The 15000-nt window shown below is 41.8% G+C and overlaps 2 protein-coding genes across 2 annotated transcripts in view; both read right to left on the minus strand.

Annotated features, from left to right (window-relative positions):
* LOC125304780 (cytochrome P450 2G1-like) overlaps positions 1-5770 on the minus strand; it is a gene marked incomplete in the record, with an annotated part of 7595 nt that extends 1825 nt beyond the window's left edge. Inside the window, 5 exon segments of the mRNA XM_048259279.1 lie at positions 88-205; positions 2645-2805; positions 3392-3541; positions 3668-3830; positions 5375-5770. Of these exon segments, the coding sequence (XP_048115236.1) occupies positions 88-205; positions 2645-2805; positions 3392-3541; positions 3668-3830; positions 5375-5548 (766 nt within the window).
* A 6896-nt stretch (positions 5771-12666) lies between these two features.
* The window catches only part of LOC125304782 (cingulin), a 12407-nt gene continuing 10073 nt past the window's right edge, over positions 12667-15000 (minus strand). The window contains exon 9 of the mRNA XM_048259280.1: positions 12667-13912. Within this exon, the coding sequence (XP_048115237.1) occupies positions 13813-13912 (100 nt within the window). The 3' untranslated portion in view covers positions 12667-13812. The remainder of the gene's footprint in view (positions 13913-15000) is intronic.

The following is a 15000-nucleotide window of genomic DNA, read 5'->3' on the forward strand; positions in this document are numbered from 1 at the left end:
CTGGGTCCAGAGTCTCCTTGTGCTGGTGGATCTTCCCTATTACAAACTCTCTAAGTTTCTCAACGTTGGAAAGAATTTTGGTGGGGGCGGGTGTGTAAGTCATCAGACGGGGGAAGATGTTGTACAGCTGTGGGGAAGAAGGGTTGTAGTCTGGATCAGGAGAAACATAGTCCAACACTAGGAACACACAAGTGGACGAGTAATCCTATTGGAGCAAAGAGAACTCCTGGACCACCAACACTGCATCACTGGCGAAGAGAGCTCCAGCGCAGCCTGTACTTCCTCATGGGAAACTCAGGCGAGCAAGTGCTCCACCAGCCATCATGACCACATTCTACCGAGGCACCATTGAGAGCATCCTCTCCAGCTGTATCGCTGTGTGGGGCGGAAGCTGCACTGAATACAACAGGAAAGCCCTGCAGCGCATAGTGAACACAGCTGGAAGGATCATTGGTGCTTCACTCCCTCCCCTGAAAGACATTTACACCACCCACCTCACCCGCCAAAGGCGACCAAAATTGTGAGTGATGCACCCCTGCTCACAATCTGTTTGATCTACTGCCCTCTGGGAAGAGGTACAGAAGCCTGCGCCCCGCACTACCAGACTCACCAACAGCTTCATACACCAAGCTGTAAGGATGCTGAACTCTCTCCCTCCTCTCCCCCTCCACCCTCAGCTACATAACATCCTGGACATTGGACCCACAATGGCCGCCTGCACTACTCCACTTGCACACTTGAACACTTGCACACTTGTACACTTTACAACTTGGTGTTGTTGTCCTGAAAACACAACACTTCTGCTGCTCTTACATAACTTGCACCACTATGCCACTTTCTTTATTACTTAGGTCAAACAGAACTACCCAAGCCTTTTATTGGCCTGACTTTGCACTAGTATTTTATTGACTGTCTATGCACAATTTCAACCAAATTTTGCTGCTCTTATTTTTTCATTATTATATGTGCCCTCTTATTTACTTATTTACTTACTTTTTGTTTTGTTTGAATGTTATGTTTGTCTGTGGACTTAAATTGGTAAAATATGTCTTGTCTTCACCGTGGGATAGTGAGAAACGTAATTTCGATCTCTTTGTATGTCTGGAACATGTGAAGAAATTGACAATAAAGCTGACTTTGACTTTGACTTTGAGAACATGCGCCCACACAGATTTTCTTTTTAATATCTGGATCTTTTAAGTTTTAAACTAATCCATTCTTGTCTTTTCATAGTCATACTTAATATTTAATAATAAGCAAAGTTATTGCACTGTTCAATTCCTACCAATTTGCCTACCGTCAGAACAGGAGAACCCAGAGGATGCCATCTCTATGGCACTTCACTCCGCCCTGTCCCACCTTGACAATAGCAACACCTATATGAGAATGCTGTTCATTGACTTCAGCTCAGCATTCAACACCATCATCCCCTCCAAACTGATCACCAAACTCCGAACTCAGTGAACTGGCCATCAATACCTCCCTCTGTAATTGGACAGTTTGGTATGGCAACTGCTCTGCCTATGACCGAAAAGCACTGCAGTGGGTGGTGAAAACTGCCCAACGCATCAGTTCCTCACTCCCCTCCATCGAAGCCATCCAGGGCAAGCGATGCATCATCAAAGACTCACCCCAACCACAGAGTGTTCACCCCGCTCCCCTTCGGGAGGCGTTATAGGTCTCTCCGCACCCGAACCAGCAGGTTTAGAAAAAGCTTCTGTCCTGCTGCTGTCACTCTACTGAACTCTAGCGCTGCATCCCGGTGACAACCAACCAACTAAGCCCCCATTTATTTACAGATGTACATACTGTAATTACACGATACATAGTAATATTCCACTGCTCTTCATACTATTCATCCTGCACATACACTTGTTCTTACTACTCTTATAATGTTACTGTTTCTGCAATACAACTGGTACTGTTACCACACTGCACACAGCTGTACATACTGTACATATCTGTCTATATGATTCATACTGAATATCCATATTTATTATTATTATCCATATTTTTTTATACAATATATTCTGTTAATACACTGCATATATCTATATTATTCTTACTACTATTATAATGGTACTGCAATTCCATGAAAAAATTGTGTTTTCTGTAACATCCATAACGCCAATAAAATGTGATGGTATGGTATGATGTGAATGATTACATGACATTTGAGCATTTGCTTTTTTTGGCTGAAGAATGTACATGAGAAAAAATGCACAAAAAATAATGAATGTTATCATTCACAACATACAAATGCCAAGGCATTTCACTGGCGTTATGGATGTAACAAAAAGTCAATTTTCCGTGGAATTGCCCCAGTACATTGTTGTTCATACATTGTAAATATTACATAGCCATATTTATTCTGCTTTTATAAGGTAAATGCTAATACACTGCACACATTTATATTTAATTTATATTACTCTAAACCACCTTCTGTAAACCAACTGTATACTACTGTTTACACTGCACTATAGTTCTTGTCTTGTCTATGCACCACCTGTCTATACTTTGTATTTTTTTTGCACTTCTGGTTAGACGCAAACTGCACAATGACAATGACAATAAAGTTGAATCTAATCTAATCTAATCTAATAGTTGATAATAAGAGTTGTTTTAGTTCGTGTCATTTTTCTACCTGTCCCCATGGTGTGCTTCCGAAGCGAACCGAATCTGAGATAATCTCCAGCAGACGCAGAAAGTTAGTGTCGTCGTAGCTGAAGCGTTGTCCAAACACCAGAGCACAAATCACGTTAGACACGGCACGGCTCAGGAAGAACGTGGGGTCAAAAGGGACCACTGAAGGAGAGAGAGAGAGAGAGATCTAGAGAATGTATAGTGGCCCTGTAGTGCCAAGCAAGACCATGGCAAGGCCTGGTATATGAAATTGCCTGGTTTTGTCGCTACTTAATCAAATGCACATGTTTGTTTGCCACACACACACACAGACTCACACTTTGTCTCAGGCTCTCCAGCAGGTGTCTGCTCTCCTCCTCACACACACACACACACACACACACACACACACGACTCACACTTGGTTTGTCTCAGGCTCTCCAGCAGGTGTCTGCTCTCCTCCTCACACACACACACACACACACACACACACACACACACACACACACACACACACACTTGGTTTGTCTCAGGCTCTCCAACAGGTGTCTGCTCTTCTCCTCAAACACACACACACACACACACACACACACACTTGGTTTGTCTCAGGCTCTCCAGCAGGTGTCGGCTCTCCTCCTCACACACACACACACACACACACACACACACACACACACACAGACTCACACTTGGTTTGTCTCAGGCTCTCCAGCAGGTGTCTGCTCTCCTCCTCACACACACACACACACACACACACACACAGACTCACACTTGGTTTGTCTCAGGCTCTCTAGCAGGTGTTGGCTCTCCTCCTGAATCCACTGATCCATCTTCTTGCGGCCCATCCCAAAGTCTCTGAGCGTGCTCAGTGTGAAGCGTCTCAGCTGACGCCAGCGTTCACCATTACTGATGGCCAGACCTGACGAAGAAAATCAACAGACTGCATAGATTTGATGGCCTGATCATAAACAGCCAGATCGGCAATCAATAACCACAAGATCACTTTTAGTAGACAACCAGAATTATTTTTTTTTTATGATCTTACCGTATCCATTGACGACCCGATTCAAGAGCGGAATTGGTGCCCTTCCTGTGAAGTCATCAGCCTGGTCCACTAGGGCCTCCTTCACTGCCTGGTACCCACTGAGGGTCACTATCCGCACAGGCCCAAGGTTCACAGTCATGACCGGCCCATACTGCTTACTCCACTGAGAAAGAAAAAAACAGAATCAGGGGAGTTTCATAATTTGGAGTCCCTCTGTAAATACCCTAATCCATGCCTAATTCTGCCTAACCCATGCCATGTATGGCAAACCAGCCCTTATTGTTTACGGTCCTTTTGGACCACTCGCGATGAAAGAACAAGTATGGTTACACTTTACTTGACAGTGTTGACATAAGAGGGACATGACACTGTCATGAATGTGTCATAAACGCTTATGACATGTCGCTTCTGTTATTAAGTGACATTCAGTTTTTGTCATAACAAGTTAGGGTTAGGATTAGGGTTAGGTTTAGGGTTAGGGTTAGGTTTAGAGTTAGAGGTTAGGGTTAGGATTAGGTTTCATGTGTCCGGTTGACTTCCGGAGAGGTAACACCCAACACCTGCCACTGACCATCGACGGTGCTGTGGTGGAGAGAGCGAGCAGCACCAAATTCCTGGGGGTGCACATCAGTGAAGACCTCTCCTGGACCACCAACACTGCATCACTGGCGAAGAGAGCTCAGCCAAGCATGTACTTCCTCAAGCGAAACTCAGGCGAGCAAGTGCTCCACCAGCCATCATGACCACATTCTACCGAGGCACCATTGAGAGCATCCCTCCAGCTGTATCGCTGTGTGGGGCGGAAGCTGCACTGAATACAACAGGAAAGCCCTGCAGCGCATAGTGAACACAGCTGGAAGGATTATTGGTGCTTCACTCCCCTCCCTGAAGGACATTTACACCACCCACCTCACCCGCAAGGCGACCAAAATTGTGAGTGATGCAAGTCACCCCGCTCACAATCTGTTTGATCTACTGCCCTCTGGGAAGAGGTACAGAAGCCTGCGCTCCCGCACTACCAGACTCACCAACAACATACACCAAGCTGTAAGGATGCTGAACTCTCTCCCTCCTCTCCCCCCTCCACCCTCAGCTACATAACATCCTGGACATTGGACCCACAATGGCCGCCTGCACTACTCCACTTGCACACTTGTACACTTTGCAACTTGTTGTTGTTGTCCTGAAAACACAACACTTCTGCTGCTCTTACATAACTTGCACCACTATGCCACTTTCTTTCTTACTTAGGTCAAACAGAACTACCCTAGCCTTTTATTGGCCTTTCTATTTATATTTTATTTGCACTAGTATTTTATTGACTGTCTATGCACAATTTCAACCAAATTTTGCTGCTCTTATTTTTTCATTATATGTGCCCTCTTATTTACTTACTTTTTTGTTTACTTGAATGTTATGTTTGTCTGTGGACTTAAATTGGTAAAATATGTCTTGTCTTCACCGTGGGATAGTGAGAAACGTAATTTCGATCTCTTTGTATGTCTGGAACAAAATTGACAATAAAGCTGACTTTGACTTTGACTTTGACTTTGATGTCATGTCACTCTTATGTCGATCCTGTCAAGTACCAACTTTCTAAAACCACAAGCAGGGTCTTTTCATGCACATACTTGCACAGCTTGCACAGCTAGGACTTGCACAGCTAGGATAATTTTGCAGGCAAACCCAAAGTTCTACTTTGCTCACCTTCATGAAGGTCTTGAAGGGTGCTCTCTTGTCCACTTGGGGTAAGTTTCCCAGCAGGGGCAGTCCAGTGGGTCCTGGGGGCAGTGGAAGTCCCCGTGCCCCCCTCCTCCTCCAGGCCAGCAGCAGCAGGAGCATCACCAGGCCAGCCAGCAGCAGCATGCTGGACTCAGACATGACACACACACCTTTCCTCTATCTGTTTGTACTAGCTTCACGTTCTGGTTACTCCCTGTGTCCTCTGTCTGCTGTTATTTCTCTTTCTCTCTCTCTCTCTCTTTCTCAATCTCTCTCTCCCTTCTCTCTGTTTCTGTATCACAATAACTATATGTCCTTTTCTTTTTGCCACAATGTTTGGTTTCTCTCTGTCTGTCTCTCTGTCTGTCTGTGACTTGTTTTTGCTCCTACTGAGTCTTCCCCACAGACTGAGGGAATTTGTATGGAGGGTGTTGCAGAGAAAGGGAGGGGGCATTATTTACTGAACAGGCATTGGATAGAGGGGAGTCATGTGACTGCCTGTTGTCTAGTTTAACCTGGAGAACTACCCTTATCTTGTCTGAGAATACCTGACTTAAGGGGGGGTTCACATTGTACATGGCATGCGCTACCCTCGCCGCTAGGTTGCTCTTGGTTGAGGTGCTGTAATGTCCCAAATATTTGTGTTGTGGTTGCTGCCGGGCTCAACGCAAAATACCTATGATTTGCAGTGCGCTGAGGTCAAAACATGGTTCAACTTTGAACGCGGCATGTGCAAGAGCGGCTAATCAGCAAAATGCTGCTTGCACTGCGCTTTGGTCAATGCAGTGGCAGGCCTGTTCTTGCACAGCTCTTGCGCGTACAATGTGACCCCCCCCCATCAGGTTCCTGTAGCTGTTGTCCCCATGGCTCTGCAGGGGTTGTGCAATGCAGGAGACAACTCCTTGCCTAATAAACTCAGTCTAAAGAACACTCTTTGGGTTCTTAAATCTATGATGACAAATGGTCCACAAATGTACTATAGCCTCTCAATTATTTTCATAGGGGTCTGCTTTTCCAGTTTTTCCTTTTCAGACAGGGCTAAATAGCTGCTTGTGTATGTAAGAGGTCTACAAAGTTACAACACCCACAGGCTTAAGCCAGAGAGAGCAACACTCCAACAAACCAATTTTTATAAGTATAAGTATATATACTCTTTTGATCCCGTGAGGGAAATTTGGTCTCTGCTTTTAACCCAATCGGTGAATTAGTGAAACACAAACAGCACACAGTGTACACACAGTGAGGTGAAGCACACACTAATCCCGGTGCAGTGAGCTGCCTGCTACACCCGGTGCAGTGAGCTGCCTGCTACAATGGCAGCGCTCGGGGAGCAGTGAGGGGTTAGGTGCCTTGCTCAAGGGCACTTCAGCCGCGGCCCACTGGTCGGGGCTCGAACCGGCAACCCTCTGGTTACAAGTCCAGAGTGCTAACCAGTGGGCCACGGCTGCCCCCAATTTGAAATTACTCATTGTGAAATTGGGCGTAAAAGGGCCTTTTTTAACTCAATTAATATTTAATGAGTAGAGCTACTCATCAAGTTGCCTGACATTACCTGATAATAGATATTGACATGGCAGATTAATCATGTGATACAAAAAACATCCAAACCTCAAGTTTGAGTCATATTCATCAGGGCTCGGAACCATCCAGCATCATATTTGTACTAGGGCTGTCAAAATAACTGATTAATTTCGATTAATTAATTTGAGAAAAAAATAACTGATTAAAACAAATAACGCAGATTAATAAATTCTGTATGACCTTTGACCCCGAGCCGTTGTAGTCAGTAACCATTAGACTGTAAAAAGAAGGAGAGAGAAGAAAATGTGCTGCCTAGATCATTGATTGGAACATTTACTTTTAAAAAACGGCCTGATGGTGTTGATTAAAATAAAGTCCTCTGCAATGTTACAAAGGAATTTGCATAACCAGAGTTCATCAACTCTAAAGTCGCACATCAATGCAAAGAAATAGTGTTGACATTAAAGGAGAATTCGATTATGATATTGACCTAAAAGTGTATTGAAACTGAAAAAATAGCTCTCTTGTCCCCTGCACTCCAAAATCTGCCATGCTACCAACAGCTTTTTTTTCAATAGTGGTGCAAATGCAAATAAATTTTCCAGTAGCAGCAACTGGAATCCATGCATTTCCACTGAATTATTTTTGGACTCTGATCCCTTATCATACCTGTTCATTCTTACTTTCGTTGCTCGACTTATCGTGACTAAATTCAAGATGGCTGCAAACGCTAAACTCTGTGAAGATACTGTCTGTATAAATCGTCTTGTAAGTAAACTACCAGTGCTTTTTCAAAGTTCTCAATGTCTCGTTTTAAATGTCAGGGCCCTCGGAAGTCTACCAATGAAGTGTGGAGATACATTGAGCCTCGTAAATGGGTGTAAAACAGTGATTTATTTGCATGGCTAGCCCGATGCGAGCACCACTATTGAAAAAGCTGTTGGTAGCATCGGCTAACTAGCGTCAGATTTTTTGGAGTGCAGGGGACAAGCCGAGATGGGCTATGAGACATACGTTCACACTCGGTATCATGTTTCAATACACTTTAGGTCAATATCACACCGGAATTCTCCTTTAAGGGGAGTGTTAATTTATTTTCATTGTGTCCCCTAGATTATATCTGTGACCTGAAATTGTCAGTATCTGGACTGGACTGATTATTTTGTGCCACCCTGGTGGCCATTTTGTGTGTCTCTCTGTCGGATCGTCTCTCTGTTTTGTCGAGTCCAAGTCCTGTGTGTGTGTGTGTGTGTGTGTGTGATTAAAGTGTGTTTTCTGTCAGAAAGAGTCTTGCGCATGGGTCCTATACTGTATTTGTAACCCTGACAGTACAATATTTGGTGACTTATTTTCGCATGACTTTCATGAGTGCCTTCCAAAGCAAATCAGCTGAACCCTCACCTTAATGTGCGGAGTGATAAACGTTCATGAGCACCTGGGCCAAGTTTACCTGGTGGCACTGTTGTTCCTCTGAACTCTGTGTAGATATTGTACGTTCTAACCCTTGAACACACAGGAAGGTCTCACAACCTCTGGGCACAGTAAGATAGCAGAGGGAGAGAGAGAGATGGTGACAGAGAGGGATAGATCGATAGATAGATAGATAGATAGATAGATGGTCAGTAGTTTATTCAGTATCCTTTTTTCTACCACTGCCACCAGGGAGTCTAGCTCCATGCCAACCAGAGAGCCAGTCCGCCTGATCAGCTTGTCTAGCCTGCTTTGACCTCTTTTGTAGAGGTGCTCGGTGTTACTGGTCCAGTCTAGTTGTTTATTATTGCTTTTTTCCCTCATTTTCATTGTTTATTTCATTAGATTGAATTGACATTGTTGTTTATTATTGCTATTCTCCTTAGTATTTGTTCCCTGTTAAATCTAAGTATTATATTGTTTTTTATTTGAATGTCGCTTTGGACAAAAGCGTATCCATAACCATAATAACCATACACTTCAAGTGTAAATAACTAAAATGAAACAACTTTTCACAAACTTTAGTGCTCTTTTAAAAGTGCACCATACAAATGTGTGATTCATGAGCATTCGGAATACAGTTGCAGTGTACTTTTGTAACATCACAATTGTAGTGGAAATGTACTTAAAAGGCAATACAAGTAATTATTATACGGCTCTTCACAATGCTAGTAGAAGCTCCATTGACTTGAATGGGATTTCCCAAAGTTCTAGCGGTAAATAAATTAATGTAATTAACGCTGCAAACACATAATTAACGCTGTCAATGGCAACGGGTTTTGTGCTTTTGATACGTCTTTCATATCATTATGCAAGGACTGGAACTTCATTCAAACGTGAAAGCAGACTGTTGATCAGCTGTGTTCTAAAGAATGTTTGATTCAAGTTCAGCAAGTCCCTTCAGGGCGGAACAAGACCCCTCCGCTGCGCGTCGGGGTCCGGTTCGCCCTATCTTGCCACAGATGTTTCAAATTATTATTATGACCGCCGCTAGCGAAGCGGTCATATAGGATTGTCAAAGTTTTTTTTTTTTTTTCCGTCATCTACTTCCTGAATTTTTGGTCAACGATACCCGGGACACTGAACCACCGGGGCACATGAAATTTGGTGGATATGTAGCCCCACTAGACTTTTACGGAAAAATTTTGTTTGGTCCCCGGGGGCCACTCCCCCTCCCCCCGCCCCCGCGCTGGGCCCCCCAAAACCCAAAAAATGCAGTTTTTCCTAAATAACTACCTGAACCGTGGCACCGAGGATGAAGACATTTTGATGGTATGGTATGTTGGTCTCAAGGACCCACATCAACCTAGCCCATAATCACTCATTTGTGATTTGCACCCCCCCGGTAAAAAATGAAAATGCAATATCATTCTGCTTTAATCGCCCCTCTCTTCAGTTAAGATGTTCAGAACTGCACCAAATTTTATGTGTATGATTAACCTGACATTCTCTGGGGGTATGCCAAGTTTTGTAGAATTTCATCCATGGGGGTCTAAAAATTAAGTTATGTGTACATTTAATGACTGTACACTCATTGGCCTGTAGATGGTGGTGCACACATATACACACGCACACACACACACAGGCACGCACATACCATCAGTATCGGCAATTACAACGGGCGATACATAATTACAAATTCAGTAGGATTAAAGGAAAACCAAATATTCATCATAATAATAATTTGGCTGCATTTCCAGTATTGGCGTCACATAGTCGTTTGTCCACCAGATGGCGCATCGTTGCAGTGAGACGTAATTTTGTTGGAAGTTAATTTAAAGTGGGTTGGAAAGACACTACGCTTCCTACAAGGACAAGACTGTAGTTTACCGCAGAGAACGTCTAATAAGGGTAGGATGATTTCTGCATGACATGTAATTCCCATTTCTTCTTGAAGCCGAAATAAATCTGAGAATGTTTATCGGACATGCTTGGTTTTTACTGCAGGTAGGCTACGTTAATCTTAAGTTATATCAATAGCCTAGAGTAGGTAAAATTATGTTACCGTTAGCATTGGTTGAGTGATGGAGGCCAATTTGATTATTGATGTATTTGTAGAAAACCATGCGGTTATAGGCTACCAAGAAAATTGATAACAGCACTAATTGCATCTTTTGACTGTCATCTCATTTGCTTATGACCATAACCTAGGCTACTAACAGGAGCTAAATGAGTTAGCCACAACACGTTCACTACGTGATGGTTTTCTAATGGAAAATATATAGGCTACCTGAAAGATAACCTGTCTATGATGCATCCTAAACACCGGGCTGGGACATTTAGCTCAAAGTCTCAAAAAGCATCTGAGTCAACGTTCATTCCCAAACACCCATATAGGCTACTTCAAACCTCTTATTTTCAAAGGTGATTCAAGTAAGGAAGAGCATGGCTCAAAGTAAAGTAACTAGGACTGAAACTACATAAATTCGTCAAAGTGAATAATTTGTGTCAACTCGCCGCAATGTGATTTATTAACGCACCCATGATCTACATCTCCATTTAAACCAAATGTTTTAGAGCGCACGTTGAGAGATGTATCCAGGGCAGGGCTGTACCTACACATATTTGTTGCACGTGCTACAAAAATCATTATTTGCACGAGGCTGAAGTTAGCACCACTTTCAGATCGCAGGGGAGTTAAGTTACGATTCCACCTTAAATATTGCAATTTTCTACCACAAGGGGGCAGGGTTGACCGCAAATCTGCGATAACACAGGCATGTGCCTGTTGCAGATGAACAGACATTGTTCACAGATGTTCAAAAGCCTGTATATCTTTTTTCTGTTGACTCCATTGCCGAATGTTTTGATAAATGTTGCCTTTTGTGTTCTATTAAATAATTTGGTAACGTAGAGGGTGGCAGATTATGTTGTTTTTTCTTTATTTTCTGTGCTGGATCTTTTGATACATGTTGTTATGTTTTCTATTAAATAATTTATGTAGTTGATAGCAGATTTTGACGGTTTTCTACAATAAATGTATACCCTACGGCCTATATGTTATTTTGCATCGGATTTTTCAACACATTCTGAAACTACACTCTCTCCTCTTTCCAATGACACCCCACTTGTGAAATTCTATGGTGGAAAATGGCGTTGGCAAATCTTAAGATGTTCGTAAGAGGGACTTTACAATGCTCTTAGGCTTGGCTTATGATGCTTTCAGGGAACTGGGCCCTGGCTCATACAGCAAGAATAACAGAAATTGGCTCAAGCAATGTGAAGAAAATTGTCCGCCCCTAAGACTGTGCCCATTGCTCATGAGCTTATTCTGGTCAACATGCTTTATGGTTATCTAATGTCAAATGTCAGAGTAATTGCATTCAAAAACGTACCTTAATGATACACCACAGCTTATAAAGGAACTAGGTTTAAAAAGATGGATTAGAACAGTGTCTCCCAAACTTTTTCAGACCAAGGACCACTTAACCAATAAAAAAAAACCCTTACAGACCACCTAGCTAAAATAACAGAAAAAAGAGTAGATTATTACACAATAGAAGAGTATATTACACAATAGGCTTATCTTGAGATAGCTAAGCCAGGACCACACTTTGAGAAACACTGGATTAGAAGAATGTGTGTGTAAGAGGACAGCCTAGCCATCTTACTTCAGCCTACCTCTGTCCTTTCCTGTTTTTTTCCAGCCTGTATTAGAGAAATATGATATGCATGAACATCATCCAACTTCCAACATCCAACATAGTATCATACTTTTCAACTTCAGAAAACCTATACATGTTGAGCAAGAGTGGGTGGTAATTTCTTCTAGCAAATTGTGTAGTACAGCTGTACAGTGCAGAAAAAAGATGGGCAGCTGTACTACACAATTTGCTAGAAGAAATTACCACCCACTCTTGCTCAACATGTATAGGTTTTCTGAAGTTGAAAAGTATGATACTATGTTGGATGTTGGAAGTTGGATGATGTTCATGCATATCATATTACACCCATCTCAACCCTAGCATTAGCTGGCCTAAAAGGGAGATCCAAGGTCTAACAAGAGCCAAGGAGCAGGACTGGAGCACTTAATGCTTAAAGTGTTTTTCTTTGTGCAAACTGACTAATGTTTTGACGCCCATGCGTCTTCTTAACGCCTTGACACAAGGTTTTTTGGTACAAGGGTTTGTATGAACTCAAAGATTAAGTGATTCAATGTTTTTTTCCCCCAGGAATCTCCCCACCAACATTAAGCCAGCAGCTTTCCATCCACTATTGTAATTCCTCTGGCATTACATTTCTAGTTTGCATTTTGTACATTAAATAAAAATCAAAAATCAAAAGTATGCATTTAGTAAGTTTATTCAACAACATTTATAGTCTAAAGCTTATCGAATTCACAGAGAAGAATAAATATATCAGTTGTGACATTTGTTCCCTATGACGAAATTTGGCACCGCATCACCTGCTTTGTCCTTTTGCACTTGGCACTTTGAAAGCATAATTGCATTTGCAATAGCATTTCAGCTACAGTAATACCATGCAAACAAAAGTGGCATGTATTTTTATACTACTAGTTCAGTAAGAATCTACTGCTGAGTAAACCAGTATTATGTTTTTACTTTCCTAGCACAATGTCTCCCTTTCCATTCACATTCAAACATTTTACACAGAAAACAGCATATGTAGCCCTTCTTACGTTATATACATATAAAACTTTGGTAATAGAGTTGAAAACAATAAGGATCACTCATTCGCAAGATGACATGAAGGAAGATTAAGATTCACACCACAAACCCAGCATTCATATGTCGGTGAATAAAACAAAACTAGTGTTGCTTAAATATTTTACATTCAACAACAGAATATCTAGGCCAATATAGAAACAAAAGGAAAAAGGCATTAGATGTGACAGTATCCTCTCAAAAATATAGTAAAACTCACTGAAAACTTGCATAAAAGATTAGAAGTCAATCCTTGTTTTGGTCTTTACAACACTTCATGTTTTGCCAATTATAAAATCAACAACTTGAAAATTGTTGAAAATTGTTGAAAAATATCATCCTTATTTTATCCTTCATTTAAGCAAGATTCTGCAATTCAGATTGGTGAATAACACTTGTGTTTAGGAAATATGGATTTGATCTGATGTAGTATAAAAATTTTGATGTGTACATTGTTATAGACCAGAGGTTTGGCAAACATCTACAGTACCTTTACAAGCTTTGCTACTGATTTCTGTTACCATTGTCCAATTAAAACAACTACCACTTGTGCACTGTTCAGGAGTCAAAGGGAGCTACAGTGTAAGCGGCATGTTTTTTAACTCTGTTTTGCACACTCTTGAGAACAGTCATCTTGTGTCCATCACCTGTTTATGAATATTGTTCACTAGCTGATCAGAAGGATGCAGTTAGGAGTCGGCTTTTCTGGCAAGGTCTTTTAGTGGTCTCAGGAGATCATCCGCTGGACTCTCTCGAGTTGCAGATGGATTAATTTGTAACCTTAGATGGTGCTTCTGTGGGGTCCTCTTCCTCATCTAAGCTCAGGTCCAGTTTTAGGGTGTTTTTTATTATCTGAGACTCCTTCCTCCTACACACAAAGAAAAGTTCATGTGTAAGTAAAAGCACAAACACTGTAAAAGCTAGATATTATGTATTTATAGATGCCCACACATCCCCATTCCCCACACATGCTCATTCACTCACAAAGGCCATGTCTACACTATACCAGTTTCCATTTTGAATCCGAAACACTTTTGTTACGTTTTGTTTGGGCCACTTCTCTACACTGCTCTGTTGGTTCCCCCTTTTCATTTGAAAACTCCGGCTTTGTGTTTTAATGTGGACTTGTAAATCAGCAAACATCTGAAAACCATGACGTAGAAAATCATGTTCCCTTCCTGATTGGACCTTGTCAGTGTGATGTTTCCATCCCTGATCCGTTGTGCTCGTATCACGTCATAATGGTCATGTGCCAGAAGCCAACAGTAAGAAATCCCCTTCAACTCCACATGACTTAGCTATTCTTCAACTCCACATGACTCAACTGATTTCAGGTACCGAATCAACTATTGCTGCTACTTTTAATTTTTTTAACAGATAGAACACAGAGAGTCTTCGTAAATGGTCAGTTGTCCCAACCTATTACTTCAAATACTGGCTCACCGCAAGGATGTGTACTCTCTCCCTTGTTATTTATTTTTAAACAGATAGCTGCAGGTCTTCCCAACAAGGAAGCTACCTAGTCAGGTTTTCAGATGACACTGCACTGCTATCTTTATTCCAAGGTCCACATTCCAGTCATGGGCTAGCGTTGACATCATTTGTGAAGTGGTGCAACAATAATTTTTTAGATTTAAATGTAGCCAAAACAAAGGAGCTCATAATTGATTTTAGGAGGACAAAGGCAGAACCAATAGCAAGTGTCATACATGGGGGGGATGTGGAAATCGTTGATTCTTACAAGTACTTAGGTACAATATTTGACAGTGAGCTCAAGTTTCATGTAAACACTGAGACAATTTTCAAAAAGGGACAACAGAGAATTCATCTGCTGAGGAAGCTTAACTCCTTCAGTGTCTCTAAAACCATTTTTAACGTAACTTTTATCAGTCTTTTATTGAGTCTTTTAAAAAAAAGATTTATGTTGGTTCAATAGCCTATCAGTCAAAGACAAGA

Source organism: Alosa alosa, chromosome 12, assembly GCF_017589495.1.
Source record: "Alosa alosa isolate M-15738 ecotype Scorff River chromosome 12, AALO_Geno_1.1, whole genome shotgun sequence".
NCBI classification, from domain to species: Eukaryota; Metazoa; Chordata; class Actinopteri; order Clupeiformes; family Clupeidae; genus Alosa; species Alosa alosa.